The 25,386-nt window shown below is 39.9% G+C and overlaps 1 protein-coding gene across 1 annotated transcript; it reads right to left on the bottom strand.

Annotated features, from left to right (window-relative positions):
- Positions 1-9,334: 9,334 nt before the first annotated feature.
- On the bottom strand, positions 9,335-15,275 carry ifrd1 (interferon-related developmental regulator 1). The gene is made up of 12 exons (XM_079334950.1): positions 15,029-15,275; positions 13,495-13,599; positions 13,078-13,159; positions 12,275-12,399; positions 12,014-12,171; positions 11,798-11,848; positions 11,471-11,649; positions 11,234-11,342; positions 10,878-11,012; positions 10,607-10,735; positions 10,082-10,177; positions 9,335-9,967 (listed from the first exon to the last, which is right to left on the bottom strand). The coding sequence occupies exons 1-12, from the start codon at positions 15,057-15,059 to the stop codon at positions 9,881-9,883; spliced, it is 1,287 nt and encodes a 428-aa protein (XP_079191076.1). The 5' UTR covers positions 15,060-15,275; the 3' UTR covers positions 9,335-9,880.
- Positions 15,276-25,386: the final 10,111 nt, after the last annotated feature.

Here is a 25,386-nt window from a genome sequence, read left to right as displayed (position 1 = left end):
CAACAAAAAGACCTATAGACACTGCTGTAACAAGTAAGAGGATTTCAATGTTTCCTATTGTCACACTCAGCTTCCATCACTCGAGAGGTGAACAAGGAGGAGCAGTAATCACGGGAGGAGTGACAGCGCTGATGGAAAGGAACAAAGCCGCCTATAAATAACAGCAATGCATTTGGTGGCCCTTGTAAAAAATGATGATTGAATACATTTGAACCCCGAATGCCTTGTAAAGCGAGTGACAGATATACGGTGTAGTTGGGTGTACAGCTAACTGACGATAATTGCCTTTTTCTTAGCCTGTGTTCCTCGGCTCATTTTTTACTGGTGGGAGTGATAAAGATAAGGTTTCCTTCTTGAGAAGGGAAGACTGATGGTCAATATGGCAGTGAGTGCATCAAACAGCTTGGCTACTCTTTTTATTGGACAAGTAGGCTGTAAAGATTAGTGGGTAAAAAAGAAAGACAGCTTGTCATCTCGGTTTAAACTGAAGCGACTCTTTAATTAAACCTGCTGTTTTTCATGAACATAAAATGCTAAGAAAACAGTTTTTATGTTGGCTATTCTATTTGTTTATGAATGCATCAACGCAGCTTTTAGCTGCAAATCAAATGAAACAAACAAGCTCACTCGAAAAGACTTCACCAAGGCCAAGATTACAAGCAATAAAAGGAGAAGCTGCGAAAAATGTGATGGCCGATATGATATGTTTTTCAGAAAAAAATCGAATAAAGGACTGGTTAGTTGGGTTGATATTTATAGCTTTATTGAATGAAATCCGGGGTGCTAAATCACAGTGAGCCATACATCTTATTTTGCTCAAATACTTTTGGGAAATTAGTTTTTGAAAGATGAACACCACTCTTCTTTCCTCCTGTTGAATACTAGGCCTAAGCCAGGAGATGATTACCATGGCATAAAGGTGGGAAGCAGAGGAAAACAGCTTGTCATGCTATGTTTAAAGGTGCAGAACAGGCTAAAGTAGCAACGTCGTTAACTTTTTCAAGCTCTAATGACATGCTACATTTAGTTTCTCTAGTTTCATTTCTATCTCGCAAACATCAACATCAGTAGGATTCTTATCATACTCTTTGAAAGACTGCCAATAAACACACTTCTGAAGACGTTGAAATAATCCTCTGGAAACGATATTTTGTACAACGTTACCATGTCGTTAGCATAGAGTCATAGTCACCTGCCACTTTCCAGTATTAATTTTTTTGATTGGTTACTTGAGATACATAGATTGTTGAAGTAAAATAGTTTGTTTCTCAGCTTCTGTTCAAACTACCCATACCATGATGGCTGTGTTAGCATCAGGCTAACAAACTAAGGTGTGCATTAATTTCCGTACTGTGAAAAATTGCGCCCCCTGGAAAATCATATACCAGTCGCCACTGGTATGCGTGTGTGCTTGGATGTGTGTGTTGGGGGGGGGGGGTTGCACCGAGTGACCTTGTTTAATTCATCTTGGCATTCCCACACACACAGCTTCACAATGCCAGAGGCTTGAGGCACGCACAAAGCCATGCACACACATGCTCATAGTCATGCATGCAGACACACAACACTGATATCCAAACACACACACACACACACACACACACACACAATTCTGCTCACCCCGAGGCCGAGGACATATTTTGTCATTGGTGCTTATCAACGGATATAAACTGGAGACAAGAAAAGTGTTTCTGCATCCCGTCACTACCGCACCCCAGATACATTCACCCTCCACCTCATCCAGGCAAAACATTACGTGAATAAACCTACTGCTGTGATTATTTAAACAAAAATCTTTCACGGAATTAGTTGGATAGGTCTCTGATCAGAAAAAAAAAAAAAAGCACCCCCCTTTCAACTAAAAATAAACTAGCCTACTACAATTTGTGATAGAATATAATCCAAAAGTAGGCTAATTATATAGGAGGAGCTGTGTCTGGTGGTGCCAGTAAAGAAGATCCAGCAGTTGGTACATGAGGAGACAGGAAAACATCCTGAAAAGCTCCCTTTACCAAACTGGCCAATCCAACTGGTGAGTTCCTACAGTGATGAACAGAGGCAACCAATCAATTTGCTCACACTGAGCCTTGGCAACAACCTACCCTGCAAAGCGAAACAGTCGTGTGATGTGTGTGAGTGTGTGTGTGTGTGTGTGTGTGTGTGTGTGTGTGTGAGTGAGAAAAGTGTGCATTTGTTTAGTCTTGCTGCAGTGTGTGTGTGTGTGCAACGCTTAACGTCTACTATAAAATGTGTCTGGGCTCCTCAGTATTCAGGTCTTGTGGGAGACTTACACACTGCCACGTCTGTTCTGATCTACTGTGTACACTGAAGACTATGGCTGAGCCGCTTTCATCCCATGAGTGACACATTAATTGATGACCTCATGAATTCATTATTTGGTTCTCCTATAAAAACGCAAGACACGCTGATCTAGTACACACAGAGATGTGTGCCTGCATAAATAGACCATACATAAAATTTGCCAAAGTTGGGTCAGGCAGAAATTGATTGTGAAACAGCTGATGTGCAGTTAGAGGTCCCTTCTGGTCAAAGTAAAACCAATATAAATCCAGAATGTTTCTGCTTTCGTCGACGAGAGAAACGTCAGATGGAGTATTTCATCAAGCCCCGACAGACTATTGTCTTTCAGCAGGATCGTTCCACTCAGATTTTGGTTGGGCCGTACAACAGTGAAAACTGGCTTTGTTGAGCTGATGAGTTGAAAGATACAGCGTAAGCTTTAGCTGTGAGACAAGATCAACATGGATAGGCTTCAATATATTACAAGCGAGAGTGGCTGCAGAAGGATCAAACTAACAGCACTGGCTGCTGCTGAGGCTGTCTACATAGTTTATATCATCAAGCCAGGGACATAACTTGAAGTTAGATGACTGTCTGCACCCAGTAAAGCTGCTAAACATGAGAAAATGATGACATCAATAATGGTACTGCCTAACATTGCATCGCAATCTGTTATAAATAATGTCTGCAGAGATGTACACTTAACCTCTTGCTCAATTGATGTCTCTTTTTCTCTTCTTTTCTTTACCTGTCACTGTATCTTCGCTTTTTGTAACAGTACCAATATGGGCTAGCATGCTGGTGGCGTAAAGCCTTATCCTGTACTTACTGACTTTCGCATGTAACTTTTGATGTTAAAGACGCTATTCTGCATGATGAACGTTATTGCAACTATTGAATCAATTATTGGAAGTCCTATTTTAAGATGTAAATACATATTGTTGTTACACATTACCATATACACCTTAATATTTATTACCTGTCAGAAATTGCCAAACTAATCATGAGCCTACTCAGAGATTGAATTTACCATAAAAACAATAACGTTTTTTTTTTACATCTCATTCACCTTTTTGTCCTGAGCTAAAGTCACCTGTTAGCTAGCTGCCTCAGCAAAAATGTATGGCATACATAATCCTCATACAGGCTATAAAAAAATGTGTAGGTAACATTTAATTTTTGCTTACTTTACTCTAAAGCTTAGTTCTTTTTTTTTTTTTTTTATATTTTATTCACAAGAGTTCTAAGATTAGCATAAAACCATTCTGCTAGCATCATCCATATCCTTCCATTAGCTGCATTATATTATTTAGCGGATTGACATGGAGTAGCAATGATTATGTTGGAATTTCAGCAAATTCATGTTTTTCAAAAAGTCAAAAGTCTCCATTGTGTTTTGCCTTCTGTTAAAACAGACATCTTTAATGGTTAAAGTAACTCCACTTCCCAGTTTATTTCCGAGCTCTACAGGCTGTAGTTTGGTTCCATGCTGCTGATAGTGGGAGCTGACAGGGAGAAGGAACCCTGCTATCTTTTCCCTCCTGTCAGCAATCCACAGCCTGCAATTCAGGCTGCGAGTCAATGCTTTAAAAGAAGAGATAAAGACTCGACCGCCCACGTGTGCAGACTAAGCCTCAGGTACAGATGTGCATGATGATTTCTGTCTATTTGTTTAGGCAATTTTGTGGGGGGGGGGGGGGGGGGGGGAGAGAATCTGATGTTCTAATGATTGGTAGAAAAGATCACGGGTGTATCCTGTTTTAAAAAAAAATCATTTTGTGTGCATGCACGCCCACACGTCTTCCCCTTAACTTTGGCCACTTGCCTCCCTTCTGAGGGATCTTCCTGCAAACAGTTGTCAGCCCTTGGCGGGGTCTTTGCTTGTCACTGGCCCATATGATGAAGAGAGAAATAGAGAAGGGGGGGGGGGGAGAGCATGAGAGCATTTGTCTGTGCACATGCACTATTTGGTGTGTTTGTGTGAGCGTACAGTATCTATGAGTCACACAGTGCGGGGGCTACAATGCATCTGCGCCCAGCACGACAAATGTGTACCGCTTGACTCTATTTCAAGTCTACAACCACATTCCATATGGTGTCAGCTTTGCACACTATGATGTACGGCCTGTGCTGTTTTTTTGTTTGTTTGTTTTTTTTCCTTTCTGGGAGATGAATGAGATCTGTGGAATTCAATGATCGGATGTTTTATTGCTACAGTGTTTTTTTATTTGTGACCTGTGCCCTGCAGTCAGGGTCATCCATTCACTCCAGCTTCAAACATATCTGTTGTCCGAATGACTCAGCTGACACAAAGGGTGATTCGTCATTGCATGGTAAATAAACAGGAGTCCAGTGTTGTCATAGGCAATGATCATGTGGAAAAATTTGTCTTTCAAATGTGTATTCGTGCATAAATCAACACAATCCCATGTTTTGACCTAAATCTCAATCCCCAGTTTTATCACGTGCTCAGTTGCAAGTACAGAGGTGATTACTGTCATTTCAAATCTTGATACCGCAGACAGCTAAATGGTAAACAGCTGCCCCCTGCTGGTGAAGTTTCAAATGACACTCATCTTCACATCATTACCATTTGACATAAAGTACATTTCAATGATGTTAAAAGCAATGTATGCAAAAAATGAAGACAGAGAGTAATTAAATTAGGGGCTTACAATTAGAAATATGCAACGCTTGAACATATATCAACTTTATAGACTTATTTTCTTTTTACTGAAGCTGCAGCATTCTTTTACAAGGCATAATCTAACAATTGACTTTAATTCTCATTAATATTGCAATAGTTATATGCAATTATTTTTAACCAGTTTTTTAAAGTATGGATTTATAGTTATTCATTATGCAAATAATCCATTAACTCAGAAACACAATATTACATTTTTCTGAGTGCAAGTGAAGTGAAGAAGTCATGTAATTGAGCTAAAAAATGTGCAGAAAACACAAAATAGAGGATGTTAATTTGTTAGGTAAGGTCAAAGTTTGATTTACAAATATCTAAAATCATTATAATAGAATTACTGGATAGTTTATCCAAAGGTGTTTGGGTGGAGAACAAGTGTGTCCTGTTTTGTGTGTCACTGAAAACATGTAGAGCAGATATTCATTTTTGACAGCGATGCATCTTGTTGGGTGCGGTTGGGGGGGGGGCGGTCAGCTTTTCTAATATATAAGTAGGAAGGGCTCTTTGGAAAAAGGTTGGAAAGCTCAGACTTATGGAGTCATGTGAGCTTTTGGTTGCTATTCTTTTTCAATATTTATTCTGGGGGGCTTTTATGCCTTTATTGTAAAGGTAGGACAGTAGATCTGAAATCAGGGACATAGAGAGAGTGGGGAATGGCGTGCGGGAAAGGGGCCACAGGTTGGACTTGAACTTTGGCTGCCCGCTTGGAGGACGAAAGCCCCAAGAGGCGAGGACACTAAACACTACCCTACCAGCAACTCCTTTTTTGTTTCTTTCTCATAGGAAATACACAAAATGTCTAAAATAGTTGCACAAAATGAAGATTTAATCCCCAGTCTCATCCTGACCAGAATATACAGATACTTGGCTTTACTACGTTTTCAATCAAAAGTGAAGCTTCAGCTCAAAAATGAGACTATAAATAGAAATTCTCCATACTTTGAAGAACAGCTCATTTATCTATTTTGGGAGTCAGCAAATTGTCTCTCTCGATATGTGAGATGTGAAAACACACCGAGACAATCAATACCAAGACATGCTGAGGAACGTGTCCTTTCTGAGGCAATGATTTCACTGTGTGTGTGTGTGTGTGTGTGTGTGTGTGTGTGTGTGTGTGTGTGTGTGTGTGTGTGTGTGTGTGTGTGTGTGTGTGTGTGTGTGTGTGTGTGTGTGTGTGTGTGTGTGTGTGTGTGTGTGTGTGTGTGTGTGTGTGTGTGTGTGTGTGTGTGTGTGTGTGTGTGTGTGTGTGTGTGTGTGTGTGTGTGTGTGTGTGTGTGTGTGTGTGTGTGTGTGTGTGTGTGTGTGTGTGTGTGTGTGTGTGTGTGTGTGTGTGTGTGTGAGCTCATTACGCCACAAACTACAATACAGGATGATGGTATCCCTGGAGACAAACTATACAGGATGCTCTAAAAAAAAAAAAAAAAAATCTCTCATTCAAAAAAGGAAACAAGTTCAGACTGTCTAAAATTGTAACCACAAATCTTTTTCAGGAATTTTAAGTGTATCGTAGTGACAAAGTTGATAAATCACTCTCTTGATATTTGTATGCAGCCTAATTGCAGCCATCAGACACAGCAGCCATTTTATCAGTCACAACAACAAGCCCCACGGCATGTTGGGATCAGGCGCTCGTTCTGTGACAAAGTGCCGCTTATCTCTCCATCCATTTTTCATCGTGATAGCTATGTATACGCCTCGCTCCAGGGAGCAACTAGGGCCAGGAAAAGCAGATGTAGAGAAGAGAAGGGGGGGGGGGGATGTAGGTGGCACACTCTTGCCAGCGTTGGACATTTGCAAAAAAAAAAAAAAAGATAGGCTGATGTATGGAAACTGGCACAGTAACAGCTGTTTAGACGCCATAGGCACGCAAGTGGAATAAATACATTAACCTGGTTAGCTACTGGAAAGCATCCATTTGGAGGTTGTGTGTTGTGCATGTGGGTACATTTGTGTGTGCATGTAAACATTCTAACATGTATGTGTCGTTGTCACACATGCTCAGTGGTCTGGCTTCAGGGTCTTTATCTGCCAATGCGTGGCACGATAAATGGAAAACTAAACCCAACGAGGGATGCCCAACCAGCCATGGCAATGAACAGAAAGTCCATGTTGTGAAGCTAATCAACATATTCCCACATAACAACTTTAATCAAAGAAAAAGGTTTCCCATTAAAAGTTAAATGGACTGAAAACGAATGCTCATTCCCTTAACAGTTAGTAACAGTCAATGACGGCAATCAGAGGAGGCGTGCATTTTCCAGTCAAAGCACACCTACCACTGACATCATTCCAATGACTCCAATGAAACTTTCTTGCTAGTATGCAACGTCTTAACATCTGAAACTATTAGGATGATGAAAAAGTGATCAAGTGTTTACATTTCAATAGTGTATTATTGTTTGAAGTGAAGCTACCTTATCACATCTCTTATACTTTTAAACCTCAATATCTTTTTTTTTTATAACACTGTGAGGTGTTTTTCCTGAGCTAACAACACACTGTGATGAAATATGAATAAAAAAACACATTCCTCTGTAACTTCCTGACTTGTACCTCGGACAGAGAGGATTGATGGAAATCCATCTTCATGTTTAAAAAAAAAAAAAGAGAAGTAGGCTTCAGCAGTGAACAGTAATGGCTTCCTGTTTTTTTATCTATCAAGAAAAGATTTGACCAAAGAAGAATTTCAATGGGCCGTTTGGTTCCAAGTCCAAATCTTGAAGCTTGAAATAACCATTTAGCTATACCTAAAATCCAGTAAATTGAAATGACAAACATTCTACAGGTTTTTGTTATCAGACATTTGAATTTTGTTAGGTTTGAGATTTTCCTGGAGGAACAAAGGTTACAATAAATGGAGAAGTGAAAGTCCCTTACTAAATCTAGTCAAGCTACAATCAGAGGTGGTGTTGACCCCTGTGTTTATCTCCCAGCTCACAGAAAAAATGGTGGCCCAATAATAAGTTAAGCCAACCCTCCAGTGTCAAGGACTTACAGAAAAGCCTCCCACAACTTCCTATTTTATAACCAGACCTGAGGCAATAGCTTCCGCAGAGAGAAATGAGAAATAACGATGGGTAGAGTTTACAGCTTGGGTGCTTCGACGGAGCATGAACATTTTAAGTGATACAAAGAGGAAACTAATTTAGTTAAAATGCATTCACATCGATGCTAAGTCGGATCCAGGCAGCATGAGACCAGTTTGAAAGGAAAGATTTGGCAAGGCTTCTACCAAAGACTTCCTCACAGGGAGTCAAATCTAAGCCTACAAAAAGGATCTTTATATAGAAATCTCACCTTGTGGACTTTATCAAAAGTCTCAAGACACCATTTGTTTGCACATTTTGTATACCGCTAATAATTCTCAATGTGAAGAGCTAAGCTTTGGAAATGTAAACTGGAAGATAATTGATGCACAAATCACCTTTATGCACATTTTTTGTTGCATATTTTATATGATACAAGGACACTAAAAATTGAAAAATAAGACTGGAGTATATCGGAGAGTTTTTAAGTGTAAAAAGCGATCCAAAAAAAAAAATCCCATAATGAATTATCTGAATTCAGAAAAGTCAGTCGACTAGAACTTTATATTCTGTATATAGGAAATTAAATATTAAAGGCTGTATTGTATCACTAGTTTTATTAAGTAATAAAAGCATCCCTCAGCTGTGACATCAACATCCTGCCGGCTGTACACCACAGGACAGGCCATGAAAAATGAATCAGCTTCTGAGATGCTGCTTCCTCCCGAGTGTAATGTTGTTTCACCTGAGGTATGAGGCTTCTGAAATCCATCGCAGGGCGCCTGTATGTGCTTCCAGTCCTGTGTTACTGGCCGCTTTTATTGATGGGACTATTTGTAGCTTTGTGACGCTCGCCTTTTTCCATGTGATACTCGCTGCTGTTATGGATTTTTTTTTTCCGCCCCTTACTGCTCTATGAAAGAAGCATCCTTCAAAAGGGAGCTCTGGGGAGTTAATATGTTGTACAGAACCTCTTATTTGTTTCCTGTGCTGGTGACAAACTCATTCCTACAAGTTTATAATGAATATATTTTCAGAGACCCCGGCATGTTATGGCACCTTGGCTTGAAAATCCTTTTTATAAATGTACATCAACTTTGATTGATGCGTTTTGTGCAACACAGGATAAGGTTGTAGCGAAGTGTCTGAGAACGGTTAAAAACAATGAATCGTAAGAACGACTTCCTCAACCATGGAAAGAATTTATTTATATTTAGTTGAGTTTTTTTTAATCACTCTTCGTCTGACTGAAACAACTGTCACTCTGTCAGTTTAGCACCTCAGCTTGTATAGACAACAAGAGATCTAACAGCTTTTTAAACATTTATTTCACCACCTTCACCCTTTAGAGTACACACTCGACACTAAAAGACAACGAAATATTCACGTCTATACGTTCACAGAAATACTAAGGTTAGTGCAACGTAATACAAATCCATACAAGGGTCCATGTGTTTAAACAATGTTATCAACTAAACAGGTCTACATGGTGCATTTCATAATGCTACCAAAAATGATATAACTTAACACATATGTTCAAAGAAAAGAAAAACAAAGGGCACATAATAGATAATTAGGAGGGGAAAGAAATATACACTTTATGTACAACACCAGGGTTCACTTGGACACTTCTCAGTTAAACTCACTTTGAATATCACTCTACTCCCGTGGATGTGACTATGGCCATAATAAGGAATGTTTTGTCCACTGCAGAGCTGCCTTCGACTCTTCGACTGAGGGGTTTGATCAACAGATTTCAGGAGGAGTTGAGACATCTAAAGAGCAGGGAGGCTTCAAAAACAGGCTGCAAGTGTCACCAACAAAAAAAAAAAAAAAAAAAAAAAAAAAAAAGTTAAAACTCTCCAACATCCACCCTCTTGTCCCTAAATTTACTCCTGGCCTTGGTCCGAGCTTTGAATGCAGCAGAGTTGTGAAGATGCTGGAAAAAGAGAAAAGGACATTTGAATGCAGAGCGTTACAAAAAACCAATTCAACATGTAAATAATGTGGAAAAGAGGAGCGCGTTATAAAGAAGTCAAAGATGCACTCGTACCCGTTCGAAGCGAGAGATCTTCATGGCCTTCATTGTGGCGGAATCAACCAACATAGGCGGTCCCAGTTCGAACACGTCTCTGATGAACTCGTTACCCTTAGAAGAAGAGGAGAAAAGCCTCAATAAGAAATCAACCATCAGCATCTGACTATACGAGTGTTGTGTAAAAAAAAGCCGCCCTCCGACGAGCTACATTTCGCTCCAGTGTTGTTAAGTCTGAAATATGTTCCGCTGTCTCATCTTGACTTTGTGCATTAGCACTGGCTGCCAGCCCTAATGCAGACTCATTTCTATTCAGTGACTTGTAATGGCTTTCCCCCCTTTAATACGCATCATTATCCTAAATCAAGTCCTAAGTGTTGTCTTCCTGCAGCGAGTGCTCCTTTAGATCTTTGCAGGAGAAAAACCGAGCCACTAAAGCCAAACTCACGATGGTCTACTTGCACGCTTTTACTTTTTTTTTTAATTTCGCCACCTCGTTACTTTGTGCTCTGCTCCACCAACAGAAACATTTAAAAGAGATACCTGGAGGTGGTAGTTCATCCCAGAGCCCACGAACTCTCTGAAGGCATCGTAGGTCCTCTTTCTGACCCAGCTGTCGATGGTCATGCGCTCGGTCCCGAAGCGAATGGTTTCAGTCTGGAAATCACCCTCCTGAAAGGAGAGAGGAGAAGAGGACGGCGAGATTAAAATAAAATGATCAGTCTGTGATATTTACAAATACCACAGACTCATCGGGGCCAGGAAGAAGAAAAATCAAAAACAAAAGCACAGCGGACTGAAAGTTAGCACCCACCTCCACAGCCTTGAGCACGTCTCGGAACACCGACCGCTGCTTCCTCTTGTCCGTCTTGGCTCTGTGCTTGTTACAGTCTGTAGCCAGCGCGTTTAGTTTATCGCACAGCTCTTCCCAGTCATCAAACTCAAACTCCTAAGAGACAAAAAAAAAAAAAAAAAAATGCATTCAAGACTATGGGGGGAATTTTTTTTTAAAAAACACACCTTACACTCAACAGAATGACAGATGTGTGCCAACGAATGAGTTCTGAACTGGAGTCAAGCCGTCAGCTTAACGTGCAATTAAAGACTAAATCACCATGGCTTGGTGCACCACAGGAAGGAAAGAATGTCGGCGCGTGATTTTTAACTCACAGCATCCATGTCTCTTGCGAGCTCAAAGAGCAGTGCGATGGTCTCCCCTGCGGCGATTCTCATGTTGACATCCTCACTTTCAAGTAACCTCGGCAGTTTCGGCAGGTGTCTGCGAAAAGACAACGTCATCGTAAAACACGTACGCGACTATTCTTTGCACGTTTTCAAACGTACAAGCAAATTTTATTTTATTTTTTAAATGGAAAAAAATCGATCGGGGGAAACAGCGGCTCTTACTTGCGCAGGATGTCTCGGATCTGGCTGGCCGTGCAGATGGTGAGCAGCAGAGCCCAGGAGAGCAGCGCGTTGGTGTGGAGCGCGCTCGTCTGTGGGTTCATCACAGGACACGTTCCGTCCGCCCTCGCGTAGGACCGGGTGAACAGGTTCTCAAAGCATTCCATAGTGGCGTGCACGTCCTAAATCAGGAAGTGGCAGGGACAAGAATGAGTGCGATGAGTTCATCAGACGTCGAATAACAAGGTCCCAACTGATTAAGAGGAGAATAAAACAACAGCAATTATACTGCAGTTAATCCTTCACACAGAAAAAAGGTATTGTACTCACCAATATGTCGTCTTCAGCAACTAAAGTACAGAGACCCAGACTGGTAGCCACCTTCGAAGGAGAGCAAACACAAAAAGGCTTGTTGTCGACATTCCACAGTGCAAACACCTTTCAAAGTTTTTGGAAACATCCAAACCAGCAAACAGCGGCAGGAACAGTGTGCCTGCTGCTGTATATAGACAGGGGAAAAAAATAAAATAAATAAAAGTTACTCACTGCCTGCCTGGCCTGAATGTTTGCTGATCCATCTGCCAGGATGTTTCTGAAGATGGGTTTCAGGGTCTTGAACACCTCCTCGCTCTCGATGCCCGAGCCCAGCTGGATGCACAGCAGGCAGGCTAAGGAAGCTGCCGCTCGCTGCTCATCGCCTTTGCCTGACAATCAAAAAGAAAAAAGGTACGAGGATTAGCTTTCCACTTTTACATGCAGCACAGCTACTACAAAAGGGAGCAGGCAGTTTCATGTTCATTCTGGTACCTTTCTTCAGGCAGCGCTCGATGCTGTCTGTGACGGTCATCCTCCTCTCTGAGATAAACTCGTACAGGATCCGTGTGGCCAACGCAGTCTTCAGCCCATCCAGTGCGCCTTGTCTGGTCTTAGCGCTGAAGAAAGAGACGATCATCAGCAACACTGCTAATAAACACACACACACACACACGACCGTCTCCTTCGTACGGTAACAGCTCAAGGACAAAACCATCCAATGAAAAGCTGGTATCGGAGAGCTCGCGTGAGGCGGCCACGATTCAAGATGAAATACAACATCTGTTACAATCGTGTCACCGAATATGTTAACCTCTGCATGTTTAAAAAAAGTTAAAGTTCAATCAAAAGTAAAAGTAACATAAGTGCTTCAATTTTAAAAACAAAAGGATGTATGACTACATGTATAATCTTACTGCACTGCCAAGGGAATCCCCTCTTCTTCTTTTCCCCCCACATTAAATGAATCAAATACGACTCCCCTTTCTTTCTATTTTTAACTCGCCCGGGCAGCAGCCCTCAGAGCCTCTCTCCTGAGACTGACAGCGACTCTTTCAACTCAGTTTGAATTCTTTAGACGACTCCCTTAAAAAAAAAAAAAATCAGCCAAAAAAAACTACCATACTTCCTCTAACTATCTTTGCTTTCATGCAGCATTCTCTACAGATTAAAAACCACTTTCATTTCCATCAATGTAAACTGTGGGAGAAACTTAGAAGAAGAAAAAAATAAAAAATAAAAAGACCAGATACCATGGGTTTAGAAACAGTAGAAAAGCATGCACTACTTTCCATTACCTCTTGTCCACCGTGCTGTCTATGAACCCTTTCAACTTGTACTGGAAGTCCTCCTGGGCTGCGTCCTCACTGGCCTCTCCACCTGGCGACACCACCAAGATTTAGTCAAGTGGATATTCATCTGCTTCACAGTACTCATGTGACTGACTGGAGTCAAACAGCTGGACAAAATGCTCTTTTTTTAAAGTATATGAAGCCCTTGATATCTAAAGAAGGAAAAGAGTACTTCCTACAAAAAAAAATATTTACACACTTATATGATAGGCGTCCTCAGAAGTACATTCCTTTTTGATGAGATGTGCAAAAACTGCAAACAGTTGCAGAAACACGCCCTTTTCTCCCTGTCTAGTCATGTGCTAAGACTGTAGAAGATATAAAAGCACACGCGTACACACGCACACACACACACAAACCTACCATCATCTGGTCCACTGGTGACGTCACTGAAACTGCTGCAATGACTGAGGGTCTCAATGGAGGCATCCTCATCACTGAAGGGCTGCACATGGCCATGCTGCCCTCCTGCATAAAACAAAACAAAAACAAAACGTTAGATACGCTAGCACTGGAATCAGAACTCAGGAGTAATCCAATTGTATGCAGTAGAACAGTGCAGCAGGTCTGTGCATGCGTATTATGCAACACCATGCAGGTGCTGTAGCAGACACTGCAGTTATCTAATGTGTGTCCTTTGCACACCTTATCATGCTGTGCTTTCATTTATCTCCTAAAAAAATGTGGTCATGCAGAAGGGGTGTTGACAGTGTAAACATGACTATCAGCCGCATGAGAAGTGGTCAAAAATGATGAATAAACAGAGGCAAGAGTGTGTCATGAAGGGGCAAGGAGCAAGCAGGTCTCCAACTTAAGCCAACACCAGATCATTCTAGTAGGGACCCATTTTATCATAACACACAAATAAATGTTAAATTATCCGAATGAAAGCCTGGAAACCCCAAGCATTGGGTGAGGAATCCCTTCCATTAAAATACAGTTTAAAAACGACATAATGTTTTGGTAATAACTCCTTCATTGCAGAGCACTGTAAGCAGACACAACAGGAGTCTGTCCTGAGTTCACCTCTGGACGACATGTTGGTGAAGATAAACACTAAAGCAACAATAGAAGAGGCGTAAATGGAATATATTCAAGCCATTTCAATTTGCACAGGAGTCCCCCTGTCAGTTGTTTTATCCAGAGGATATTTTCTTTGTTTGTGTAGACGTGGACTTTCCCTCCAGCTGACTTCTGAGCAGCACAGCGTGCTCTCTCTGGGGTCCAAAATGTCCGCCCTCTGTCGCTTAACAATAACAGGCCAATAACAAACGTACTACAACTCTCTCGGGTTCCTCTCACACCTTTTTTTACATTTTTTTTCTTCAACATGTAACGAAGTGAATATCAGTGATGTTAGCCCTTGATCAAATTAATTCACGTCAATCTGACGACACGACGACCTCACGACACAGTTCAAGCTAGCTAGCTACTTTGCTTTTAAAACTTGATAAAATACACACCCATTAAAATGTCAATTAAGTATTCAAGGTAATAGCGGTCAGTACAGTGTCATACACGTTTCTAACGTTGTATTCTAAATAAAACTTTGCCAAGCAACTACAGCTGGGACGACTTGACATCAACTACTGTAAGGATTGTCCTATAATTAAAATTATTACAAATGTGATACTTGAAAGAATTAAACATGTGTAAATAAAAAGGTTACACGTAATATGATGTCAGTTTCTGTCTATAATAGTAAGTTATTGTTTGGTAAAGGCTAGTTAGCTTTATGTTTTGACTTAGGCCAGCCTCTGACGTTTGTAGTCCTTTCCGTCAACACGTTCGATTAAAGTTAAGGCACTGGCAACACGAAAAGAACTACAACTACCACAAGCGTAGAGGAGCTAATCAAGCAGTAAGGCCGGAGCAATGCGTCCGCTCGCTTACTCACCCCTGCTGTTCTTCTTCTTATTCCTCGGCATTTTTCGTGCTGATTAGTTTCTAATTGATCGAAAATCAGCCAATACACGACCAAGCTTTATTGTAATGTCTCGTCAAATGAAAATATTCCCGCGGCACCGTAGATAAAAAGGAATTGAAAGCGATCTTGGAGAAAGTCTGTTGGCCGAGACGATACATTTTCCCTCATAAAACAGGGCTGCGGTAGACAGAGGGCGGCTCCAAGTATTTATACCGGCAGACATCACGGGTATGTTTTCCCGGCATCGCCGACCAATCCGGGAAGAGGAACATGAGTCGCGTGTGTTCGCGCGTGACGCACGTCAAAAGGAACGTGGTCGCTGTGCTCTCTGATTGTTTTGATAAAGCGCGTGTCTGTCATTGGTCCAAATATCTTAGACTAATAGCAAATGGTTTAAAAACAATACATTAGTAAGAGCTGAGATATGTAGCCCTTTAACTCTGGAAACAGTGTTTATAAGTGTTTTTAATCTGTGGAGGAATGTCACATTATGTATGTGTTACTCTGACTGGGTTTCTTTTTTTTCTTTTTGTCTTTTTAGGAAAATAGTGAAGGATATCTGTCACCCCTGTAAGTGAATAACCTATGTATCTCTGAAAACTAAATTTGTAACTCATGATGAGGCTTTTACACGGAAAATAATTATCTGTCATTAAAAAAAAAAAAAAAAAGCAATAACCTAATTTGCCTAATAAGTTCTTCTAATTTCTATTGTATATTGTACATCAGAAATGATTCTATGATATGATAGGCCGACATATTAGAAAGGACAATTCTGCATATTGAAGACTTTTATCTTTTCATAATAAAACTTAACTAATAACACCTCGTACAGTAGACCTATTTTTCTTCAAAAGATGTAATACTTTAACTTAGGAAACACTACATTGTTTTTTTGTTTTGTTTTTTTATAAGGTCTTAAATCATTTTCCCATAATAATTGGATTCTGTGTGAATCATTTTTGAGTATGCATTATACAGCTCTGCGCCACAACATATACTGTACTGAGTCTGTAATTCAGTGGATATTGTGATGATATGGCTCTGTAATGCAGATAATGCTATCATTGTATGTTTTTGTGATGCAATAAGTGTGTTTCTATCTATCTATCTATCTATCTATCTATCTATCTATCTACCTATCTACCTATCTATCTATCTATCTATGTGGTGGCAGTAGCTCAGTCTGTAGGCACTTGGGTTGGGAACCAGAGGGTCAACGGTGTGAGTCCAGGTGTGGACCAATAGAGGCGCCAGACCGCTCTCCTTTTGCTGGGATCCCTTGAGCAAGGCACCAAATCCCTCCCACCCCACCAGCCCTGGAGCGCCTGCCAGGGGCAGGTCTCTCACTCTGACATCTCTCTGTCAGTGCATGTTCGTTGTGCGTGTTGTATTGTTGCCAGAGCAATAGCCCCTAATTTCCCGTTGGGGATCAATATAGTTAAATAAAAAATAACACTTTCTACTTTTAGCCCTTTGAGATACAAAAGACATTATGGATTCATTAGCAGGATATGCACACACGTTCATTGTTTTAGCTTTGTTTTGCTAGACAAAGAACCATAACTATATTACAAAATGACAAACCTCGTACATGAATAAATGCTTATTTTGGCAATTAAACAGATGAGCAGACAACTGTGTTCAATATAAGGCAATCAAATAAATGTAAAGTCACTTTAATGTGTTCATGCTGTATTTTCTTTGATTCTGATGAGCATGGAGGATGATCTGTTTCTACTAAAAAGAACAGTTGACAGGGACTGTGGCCATAAATGTCATGGAGTGAAAGCAGAGTTTACTTTTTTTTGACAGGATGATTGAAGTTTATTGCAGCTATTCACTTTTCCTATCGATGCAGGTATGCCAAATGGAAAGTGAAGTGAAGCAAAATAGTTTTTCTTATTTACCCAGCACATGTCTCAGTCGTGTAACTATATTTACAGAGGTACTAGAATATAGATTTTTCCCAGACTTTGTTAAAAAGATAAATAATTCAAACTTGCTGACCGCAGTTTAACACACACTCCTGCAGATAATGGCAATTGCAGTAAATATTTAACTGGGGAATAAATATATTGAGCTGATCAATTGAGTAGCAGAGAAGTTTAAGGTCCTTTGGAATTCAACGGTCAAAAGTTAAATGTTAGGTACCCCAAATCAGAAAACAAACCCATCAAAATGATACATTTCCCCTTTTGTATTGCAGGTTGAGGTGGAATGCCAAATGAATTTTCCCAATCACTAGCTTGTCCTATTGCCTAATGTCCTAATTAACAGCACACATTTGTCTAATCTCTGTATAACCCAGAGTTCGGAAAGAATCTGTATTGTGATTTTTTTTTTCTGGCTTGCGTTCACTCCTTCTGCATTTTGCTTGAAAAGACCAAAATAGTTCTTTCTCTCTTACACAAGTGGAAAATCTCACAGATGCAGCCCTGCTGGCTGCCATTCCCACGGCCCAACTGTCAACAGTATTCCTGCCAGCTCAGACCTGACAAACATCAGAATTCAGGCTTGCAGCATTCAAGGCTGAATTTAGTTTTCTATTCACATCTCGGTCGACTATTAGAGGGTTTCCAAAACTAAAACCTACATGCTAGATAGAACGAGTTTTGGAATCTAGTAAGATGATTAATCCGATTTTGATGGTATTTGTCAGTTAAGATCACATTTCTTTGCAGAAGCAGTGCCTTGATCTACAAGCACCCTCAAGACGTGGGTGGATTCAAAAACACACTTAGTTAGTTTTCAATATTTTAACAAAGAGTCCTGCCAAAGGAGTTTTTTTCACATTCTGCCAAGACAGAAACACATGACGTGTCATAGAAGCTCAAGATACTATCATGTACAAAAACAGAAAGAGTAGTAAATGCTTACTCATTTCAACAAGCAGTCATAAATATCAGAAGGATGGAACATTGGAAAAAGTACAGAAAGCCTCTTACATCGAAGCCCACTTTCACTGTCAAGCAAATACAAAGAAAATAGCATAAAACTGAAGTCCCTTTAAACAAACAACATTTCTATTTGCTAAGTTACTGCAAAGGGAACTCAGAGTTCATCAATTTCTGCCTTGAATATTTAAGGTATCAAAAGGCCATTAAAATTGCACCTACTGTAACACTGTGCTCATTTATATATATATATATATATATATATATATATATATATATATATATATATATATAAACAAGCCCGATGTGTGTAGCCCCTTAGGCACAGTGCAAAGACAGAACTGCTGCTCTGTTTGCAGCATCAAACCTGAATAATTCATCATGTGTGAAGCTGAGGTGTTTGAGGTCGACACAGAAACAGAGTGTGAGGTTGAATATGAAAAAAAAGTCAATTATATTACAGATATGGCGCTAAATTAAGTTTAAATATAAATTGTTTGTTATTTCAAAGTACCCCTTAATGTCCTGTTAATTAACTGTTAAGTGTACATTCAACATTATACTGCACATTAGAAAATATAACAGAAAATAAGCTATGACTTAGTGAGTGCAGATATTTCATATTATTCTGTTTTATTTTTTACCAAAAAAATCTAGTTGAATGTTTTTAATGTTTGAATGTATTATCTAGCAAAATCTTACAACTGTCTTTGCCACTAGGGGGAGCCATTCTGTTTGAAATTCAAAGGGCACACTGCTCTCGCCACAACCTCACAAGTGTAATTCACATTGATGTGTTTTTGATGCATAATTTATTAAGTTGCTGAACTGTGCTTACCACTGAGCTGTGTCTGCCTGTAAACGCTTAATGAGCTGCAGTGTGCAATGCAAATATCACAAACCCTAGCCAGTTGGAAGAACTGTAGAAATGTAGAAGGGAGTAATGGAAGGAGCAGATGTGATTTTAGAAGTGGTGGGAGCTGTTCAGGCAATGTTGGAAAGAGAGAGAGAGAAATCACCTGCTGTCAGTAAACTATGGGGTGAGGAGTAACAGAGAAGCTCAGTCTGAAATCACTCAGCATGCGTGGCACGTTGCATCAATGGGCACTAGCTCTGACCAACCTAATGCCTCAGGAATACAGATCATTACCAAAATAACAGATAGCCAGAGAAAGAAAGAGAGAGTTAGACAGAGAGCTGACAGGGGATAATAGAAAATGTCTGAATATGAAATTCATGTTCGATGGTACTCATTTTAAATAATTCATTAATGACATGGCCTGCAGCAATGTAGTGAGCCTGCACGGGTTAAGCCTGCTGGGGGAGAGGGTGAGGTTAGGATATGATCAGGAGTTGAAAGGTTGATGCTAACAAATTGCTAAAGTTTAGAAGAGTTGATGTTCCAGAAACCTCACGCAGCTCTCCATCAAATTTCATATTGTGCTGTAGGTGCCATTGCTGATCATTAATTGCAGATAGGACTCAACACATGAGGCGGGGGGGAGTGGCTCTGAATGAACTTTCCGCCAAAAAATGTCTGGCTTTAAGAACTTCTACCAAGGGCACGCAAAGCAACTGTATGAATATAATTTTTCATTTGTGTGCATAAACAGCTCTCAGCTGCTCACACAAGTATTTATTCTCATCATACTGATATACAAGTTGAAAGTGCTGACAGTTTGATGAGAAGATTAATACCACACTCACCGTATTTAGAAATATAAAGGTCTGCCATTACCAGCTTATTAGCTTAGCTTAGCATAAAGACCATGCAGAAGCTGTGGGGAAACAGCTCACCTTGCTATGTTTTGAGCTAACAAGATCTATCTTTCTGCTCTTTTACTGAATTCTCTCTTGGTATCCTGGCAATCATTCAGCATAACTCAAGAAGTCAGTGGGCCAAGAAATACTGTAGTGCCAGGCCAGACTCCCTTCAAACCCCAACTGTTGTTTTTCAAATATGGTCCTCATCATAATCCTATGATAAATGGTAAATTGACTTGGACTAGTTAAGTGTCTTGTAGACTACTCAAGTTGCTTTCACTGTATGCCACATTCACCACAATATTTACAAATCATTGGCGATAAAGTATGTCACTCAGGAGCAGTGTGGTTTTCATACACCTTTTTTTTTTTTTTTTACATGTGTTTGTAGGATTTGGGGATTGAATAAAATTAAAATTAAATTCAGCCAACCTGTATTAAAAAAATGCTTAAATGCATCGTTTCGGACTAGGAGCAACCCCACTTGGCATGGACACATAATTTAAATTTACAATATTTGTCAAATATTTAGGAGTTTAAAAAATATCCTATTTGAAAAAGGCAGGCGGCTGAAATCAAAGCTAACAGCTGCTGAATCCATTCTGCTTGTCACTGGCTTAATCCTATATTAATGCCCCTTATTGCCTTGTTTTGGGGGTGGTTTAGCTTTCTATTATGATAACTAGGCTTTAAGCCAACATTTGTCACTCTTTCGTCTTACTGGCTCATATTTTCCAACTTCAATCTCAATCTAATAATCTTTTTAAGCAGGTTTCGGAGAGAGCCGGCAAAAGGAGAAAGAGAGGGAGGCCTTTGTTGTGAATATGTGGTGTGCCGCGCCCTACACTTGTTCCAAACATAATTCATGGAAAAAATGGATAAAAGAGAGATGGGGGAAGGTGGTGAAAAAAAAAAAAACACCTGTATGTCCCGCCTCTGCTCGGTCTTTTCATCTTATCTTCAAACCTGATCAGCCTCAAAGCCAAAAGTCACTGTGTCACAGACTCTCTTCAAATTCAAATACAGAAGCATTAGCTTGTCAGTCAGTCATCCAATAAATAATAATAATAATTTGCTAAACCAGCTGCCAAAGCTTGTGTTGGGTGGGGTTCATGCAAAAAATGGTTGCTTCTGTTCACTCTAAATCTTATCCTAATGTGATGTAATGTCTACCTTGATCATCAATTTATTGCAAAATCTGAAAAAGAATCTGCAATGAAAGCATTCTACACTCCAGGTTTGGACTAATCTGAGACCTGGGAGAAAATCCATTAAGTCCAATGAACATGCACTTGTGCTAGTACACGCAGACATGCACACACTTGCACATAAAAGATAATAAAGTCATGTCATTGTCATCTGGTCATCTGATTAAATAGATGAAAGACACATTAAGGGGCTTGTTTTTGGTACAGAGAGCACACTGACCCGATAACATGGAGGTAACAATTGTTTTTGGATACAAAATGCTTCAGTTTAAATTTAGACCCAAGAGGCAGAAAGATTCATAACTCCATAACACACGGAGAGGTCATTTTACTTTTCTTAAAGCATGATTCACAAATATTTCTTTTAATTGTCCTTTCAAGTTGTCGAAATGAACACAGCAATTGAAGTCCAGAGTCCTTTTTGCAGGTTTGCACGGACCAAGGGCCATGGGTATTGAATCAGTAGAGGACTGAGTTACAAGACAGCTCGTTCAATTCCATTTCCTCAGTAAAGCTCCTTTCCTATTATGGGAATTTGCTCTATTTTACCAACTCCATCCACTGTGGAAAAGGTTGGTACTGGAATTACGCTTCGACATTCTATCTAAAGGTCAGTTAGCTTAGCCACCCAGAGAGGACAGCTAACAGACTCGTTTGAAGTATAAAGACTGGGGAACTTGTCATTTAAGTTGGTAGCGTTTGACATATAAAATCGTTGTAATCATGTTGGGGAATCATTGGTGCTGTCTGGAACTAATAACTACACCTCATTGTTATATTTTAGCTCTCTATTTTTCCCTGCATCACCTTACATCATTGCCATTTTCTGTTCTTTTTCATTGTACACACACCAACACTGTCAAACATTCCTCCCCTTATTTATTTATTGTATTCCAATGTGTGCCAATAGGGAGTAAAATAAAGACAAAACATTATGTTGACCGTTTGACCAATAATGTAGGCTTCTATTGGTACACCCCGTTTTTAGCAAAAATACCAGAAATCCAGCAGTAAGACATGAAAAGGCGAAAAGAGTCTCAGAGTCTGGTGTACTTACTTAGTGCTTTGGTGGTATAAAAAGTCATCCATTACAGGTTGCATTATTTATATATATATATATATATATATATATATATATATATATATATATATATAATTGACCATCTGCTCCAAGTCTAACATGACATAAGCTTGAACTGTTTATATCGCTGGCTGGAGATAGGGTTTGATGTGTGAGTCTGCGTCCATTCAGGGCTGTAAGGGCTGTCTCTGTTCACTATATACACAATGTCATTGCACAGCTCTCTCCTGACAGAGGACAGCCAGTGTCAGTCTATTTCCAAGCCCATAATAATGTCTTTTAAAGTAGTGACACTGAATGGTTTGTGTAGTCATGAGGCTCTACAACCCAGTCTCAGAGTGCAGCAAAGTCATCATGGTGTGCTCCCAGTATAGTAGCTACTAAATTATAAGACTAGAAAAACTTCAACAGCATGATAGATCATCATTTTAGTGGAAACCGGCCAACATTAAGTAAAGTTATATCAAACTGTTAGCAATATTTTAAGATGAATGGAGCAACAGTAGCATAGGAGTGAAGCCAAAAGATCTGGAGCTCCCCCTGCTGACTGTTTGTGGTATACGTCATTTATGCTGCCTCCTTTAAGTTATCAGATAGGACATGGGTCAAACTAAAATATCAAAATACATGTCAGGTAATTTTTTCTCTGACCATGTATCATCATGATAGTGGTAGTTTATTTTGAATGAGTTATTTGGTGATATAAAACAGAATAAAAAGCCATGATTAGAAGCTCTGTTGTCTCCTGCAGCGCAGCATTCATCAGATTAGCAGAGTACAACTGAAACATCGAGAGAAAAGCTGAGATCGTGGCACACTGTCCATTTGAATATACCATTTTTAAAAGCTATAACAAGGAAAGTGCTACATCTTCACATAAAGGACAAGCTATATACGCTAACTACACTTTCTGTTTTGACCTAGTTGCAGTAAGGTGTATTCATCTAATGATATATCAGCTTAACATTGTATGCTATATCTATTATGTCTGAATAATTGTGTGTTTTATCTGTCTCTCAGTCATGAAATAGTCCTTGTAATACTGTGAGAGGTTTTTTTTTCTTCCTCAGATTGGACCATAGACCTTTTTCATAAAAAGTGTGTGGTATTATCAAGGAGCAAGGATTTAAGAAGCCTTGCAGGTCATCATAAGCCAATCGAAAATAATTACAGGAAAATGTGGAGGGTCGGAAGCTATTTTTTGGTTGTATTAGAGCCTTAGAAAATATGATAACTCAGCTTCTGCTGCTTTGATTTTCTTTCCCATTTGTTTGAAGACTTTGTCTTTTGTAAGGCAATGTTCATTTCTAAACCACAGATTCCCTTTGACTTGTTACTTCTCAACACTTCTCCATTCTCATGACAATGATTCACAATAATTCGTTATTGTTCGGGAAGGAAATCAGTGTTTGCTGAAGTCACGTCTGTATAACAGTGACCACAAACTACATGGGAACTCAAAACTTCCAAAGATTGCAATCTTAGTAAACTGACTTCTGTTTTGTGTATTTCCTGTCACAAATAATCCAGATTTGCAGCAAAATATTTAGATACATTTGATCAGATAGAGGTTCATTTCTGTTTGTTGGTGTGGAAGGAGAAGTTGGCAGAGAGAGTGAAATATGTCTCCAAAGAGGCAACACTTCCAAAGAGACAGAAACTAAGAATCAAAGTTTCTTTGGCAGTCTCTGCCCAGGAAGTTAGTTGGGAAACTCCAAGCTGTCATCTGGTCTTCAGCAAAGTTTCTGTTCTCTTTTTAGACTTCTTCTTTCAGCGTGTCATTAACTTAAATAAACACAGATAACAGAATTCTTTTTTTTTATTTTTATTTAAGTCTAATGGAAGAGAGCAGGTGATTACAAGGATTGAGTGTGTAGTGTCGTGTGTGTATAGGTGCCACTAAAGGTTGCAAGGGCCGCAGACAGGCAGAGCTTCTTGGAGTTGCCTGGCAACCCTGAAGCCACAAGGTGATGTGGTGGTGGTGTTGCTTGTGATGACACATGATTTAACCACAGGAATGATTCTATAAACAATGAGTTACCAAAATCTGTTCTCTTTAAATTTGTGTGAATGAAAAATTGCAATAACAATAATTTTTTTTTAAAACTGCTTCGACTGTTAGCAGAAAAAGCTTCTCCATCATGTGCTCTAAAGTCGTATAGATTTGTACCTTATTTCAACTCCCTCAAGAAGGTTTATAGATTCTTAGTCCTATATATAATCATCCCATCCATCATCTGTCATGATGTTTTCTTCTTCTGTAGATCAATGTAAACCGTGCACTGCAGGGCGCTATGCAGAGAAGCCATGAAAACTGCAGTGGAGCTTGGTGGGGGGGATTCTTCTCTCCCCCACCTGGAGAGCCTAGAGCCAGGGATAAACACAGCCCATGGGTACCCTGAGCCAGATTTGCCAGCAGTGTGGAAGATTATAACACCAGCATAGAGAGGGAAGAAAAGAGTGGGAAAAAGAAGGATAAAAGAAGCAGGGAATGAGAAGTGGGGGAAAAAAGGAATCAGCAGAGGACTGGGGAGAGATGGCAGGCAGCAGCTTGAGATGATTATACGACTCCAAGGTTGGATCGGCTCACCATGCTCCAATTCCCCCGTTCACTCGATCTAGCATCCACTCACTTGCACCTTAACCACTACAGATTGCCAAATGAGGTGCTCAGAGACCCCTACAGCTCTTTCCATTAAAATAAATGAGATATTTATGAAACAGGAAGTGAGAGAGTTCATGATGTATTGATTATAAAGGATGCATCCTGGGTCTGTTCTTTTGCTGTAAATAAAGTTCGGAGTCAACCCTGCAAAGTCAGAAACATAGTCTCCAGTAAAACATTTAAATACAAAAAAACCCCATCATGTGACAATTAGTTTATCCCAACACTTATTTTCTTGTTTTATTTCTAAAGACCAATATGCCTTGTCATTTCAAGTCCCTGTCCTCAGTGGGTCCCCTCATTATCTGTCCCTGAAGAAATTGCACACCTGCCTCTGGAAATGTGTTTAGTCTACACCATTTTGTACTGTGCTTTGTTTTGCATTCTCATTTGTAAGAGTGTTTTTGTTCTTTGTCTTTCCTGTGTGTCTGTGTGAATCTGTCTGCTATTTAAGACCTTGAGTGTATGTCTTTTTTTCCCAGTAAAGAGCAAGCCTTTTGAACCATTCTGTTCAAAAGGCTTGCTCTTGAACCATTCTTGAACTTCTCTGACCTTGAAACTCACAATGTCTACCATTACACCATTAGGCCCTTTCTCGAAAGCCTCCATTCTATTGTGTTTGCTCTTTGCGCTAGTGTGGAGGTCGGGATCTCCTTCAACAACAAGTCTTTGCTGATGCTCACTAACAGTAGAATGCAAGTTATACAACAGCT

This window comes from Symphodus melops (assembly GCF_947650265.1).
Source record: "Symphodus melops genome assembly, chromosome: 22".
In the NCBI taxonomy this organism is placed as follows: Eukaryota; Metazoa; Chordata; class Actinopteri; order Labriformes; family Labridae; genus Symphodus; species Symphodus melops.
The sequence above is the reverse complement of the archived record's forward strand: the minus strand, read 5'-3'. Positions and strand labels throughout refer to the sequence as shown.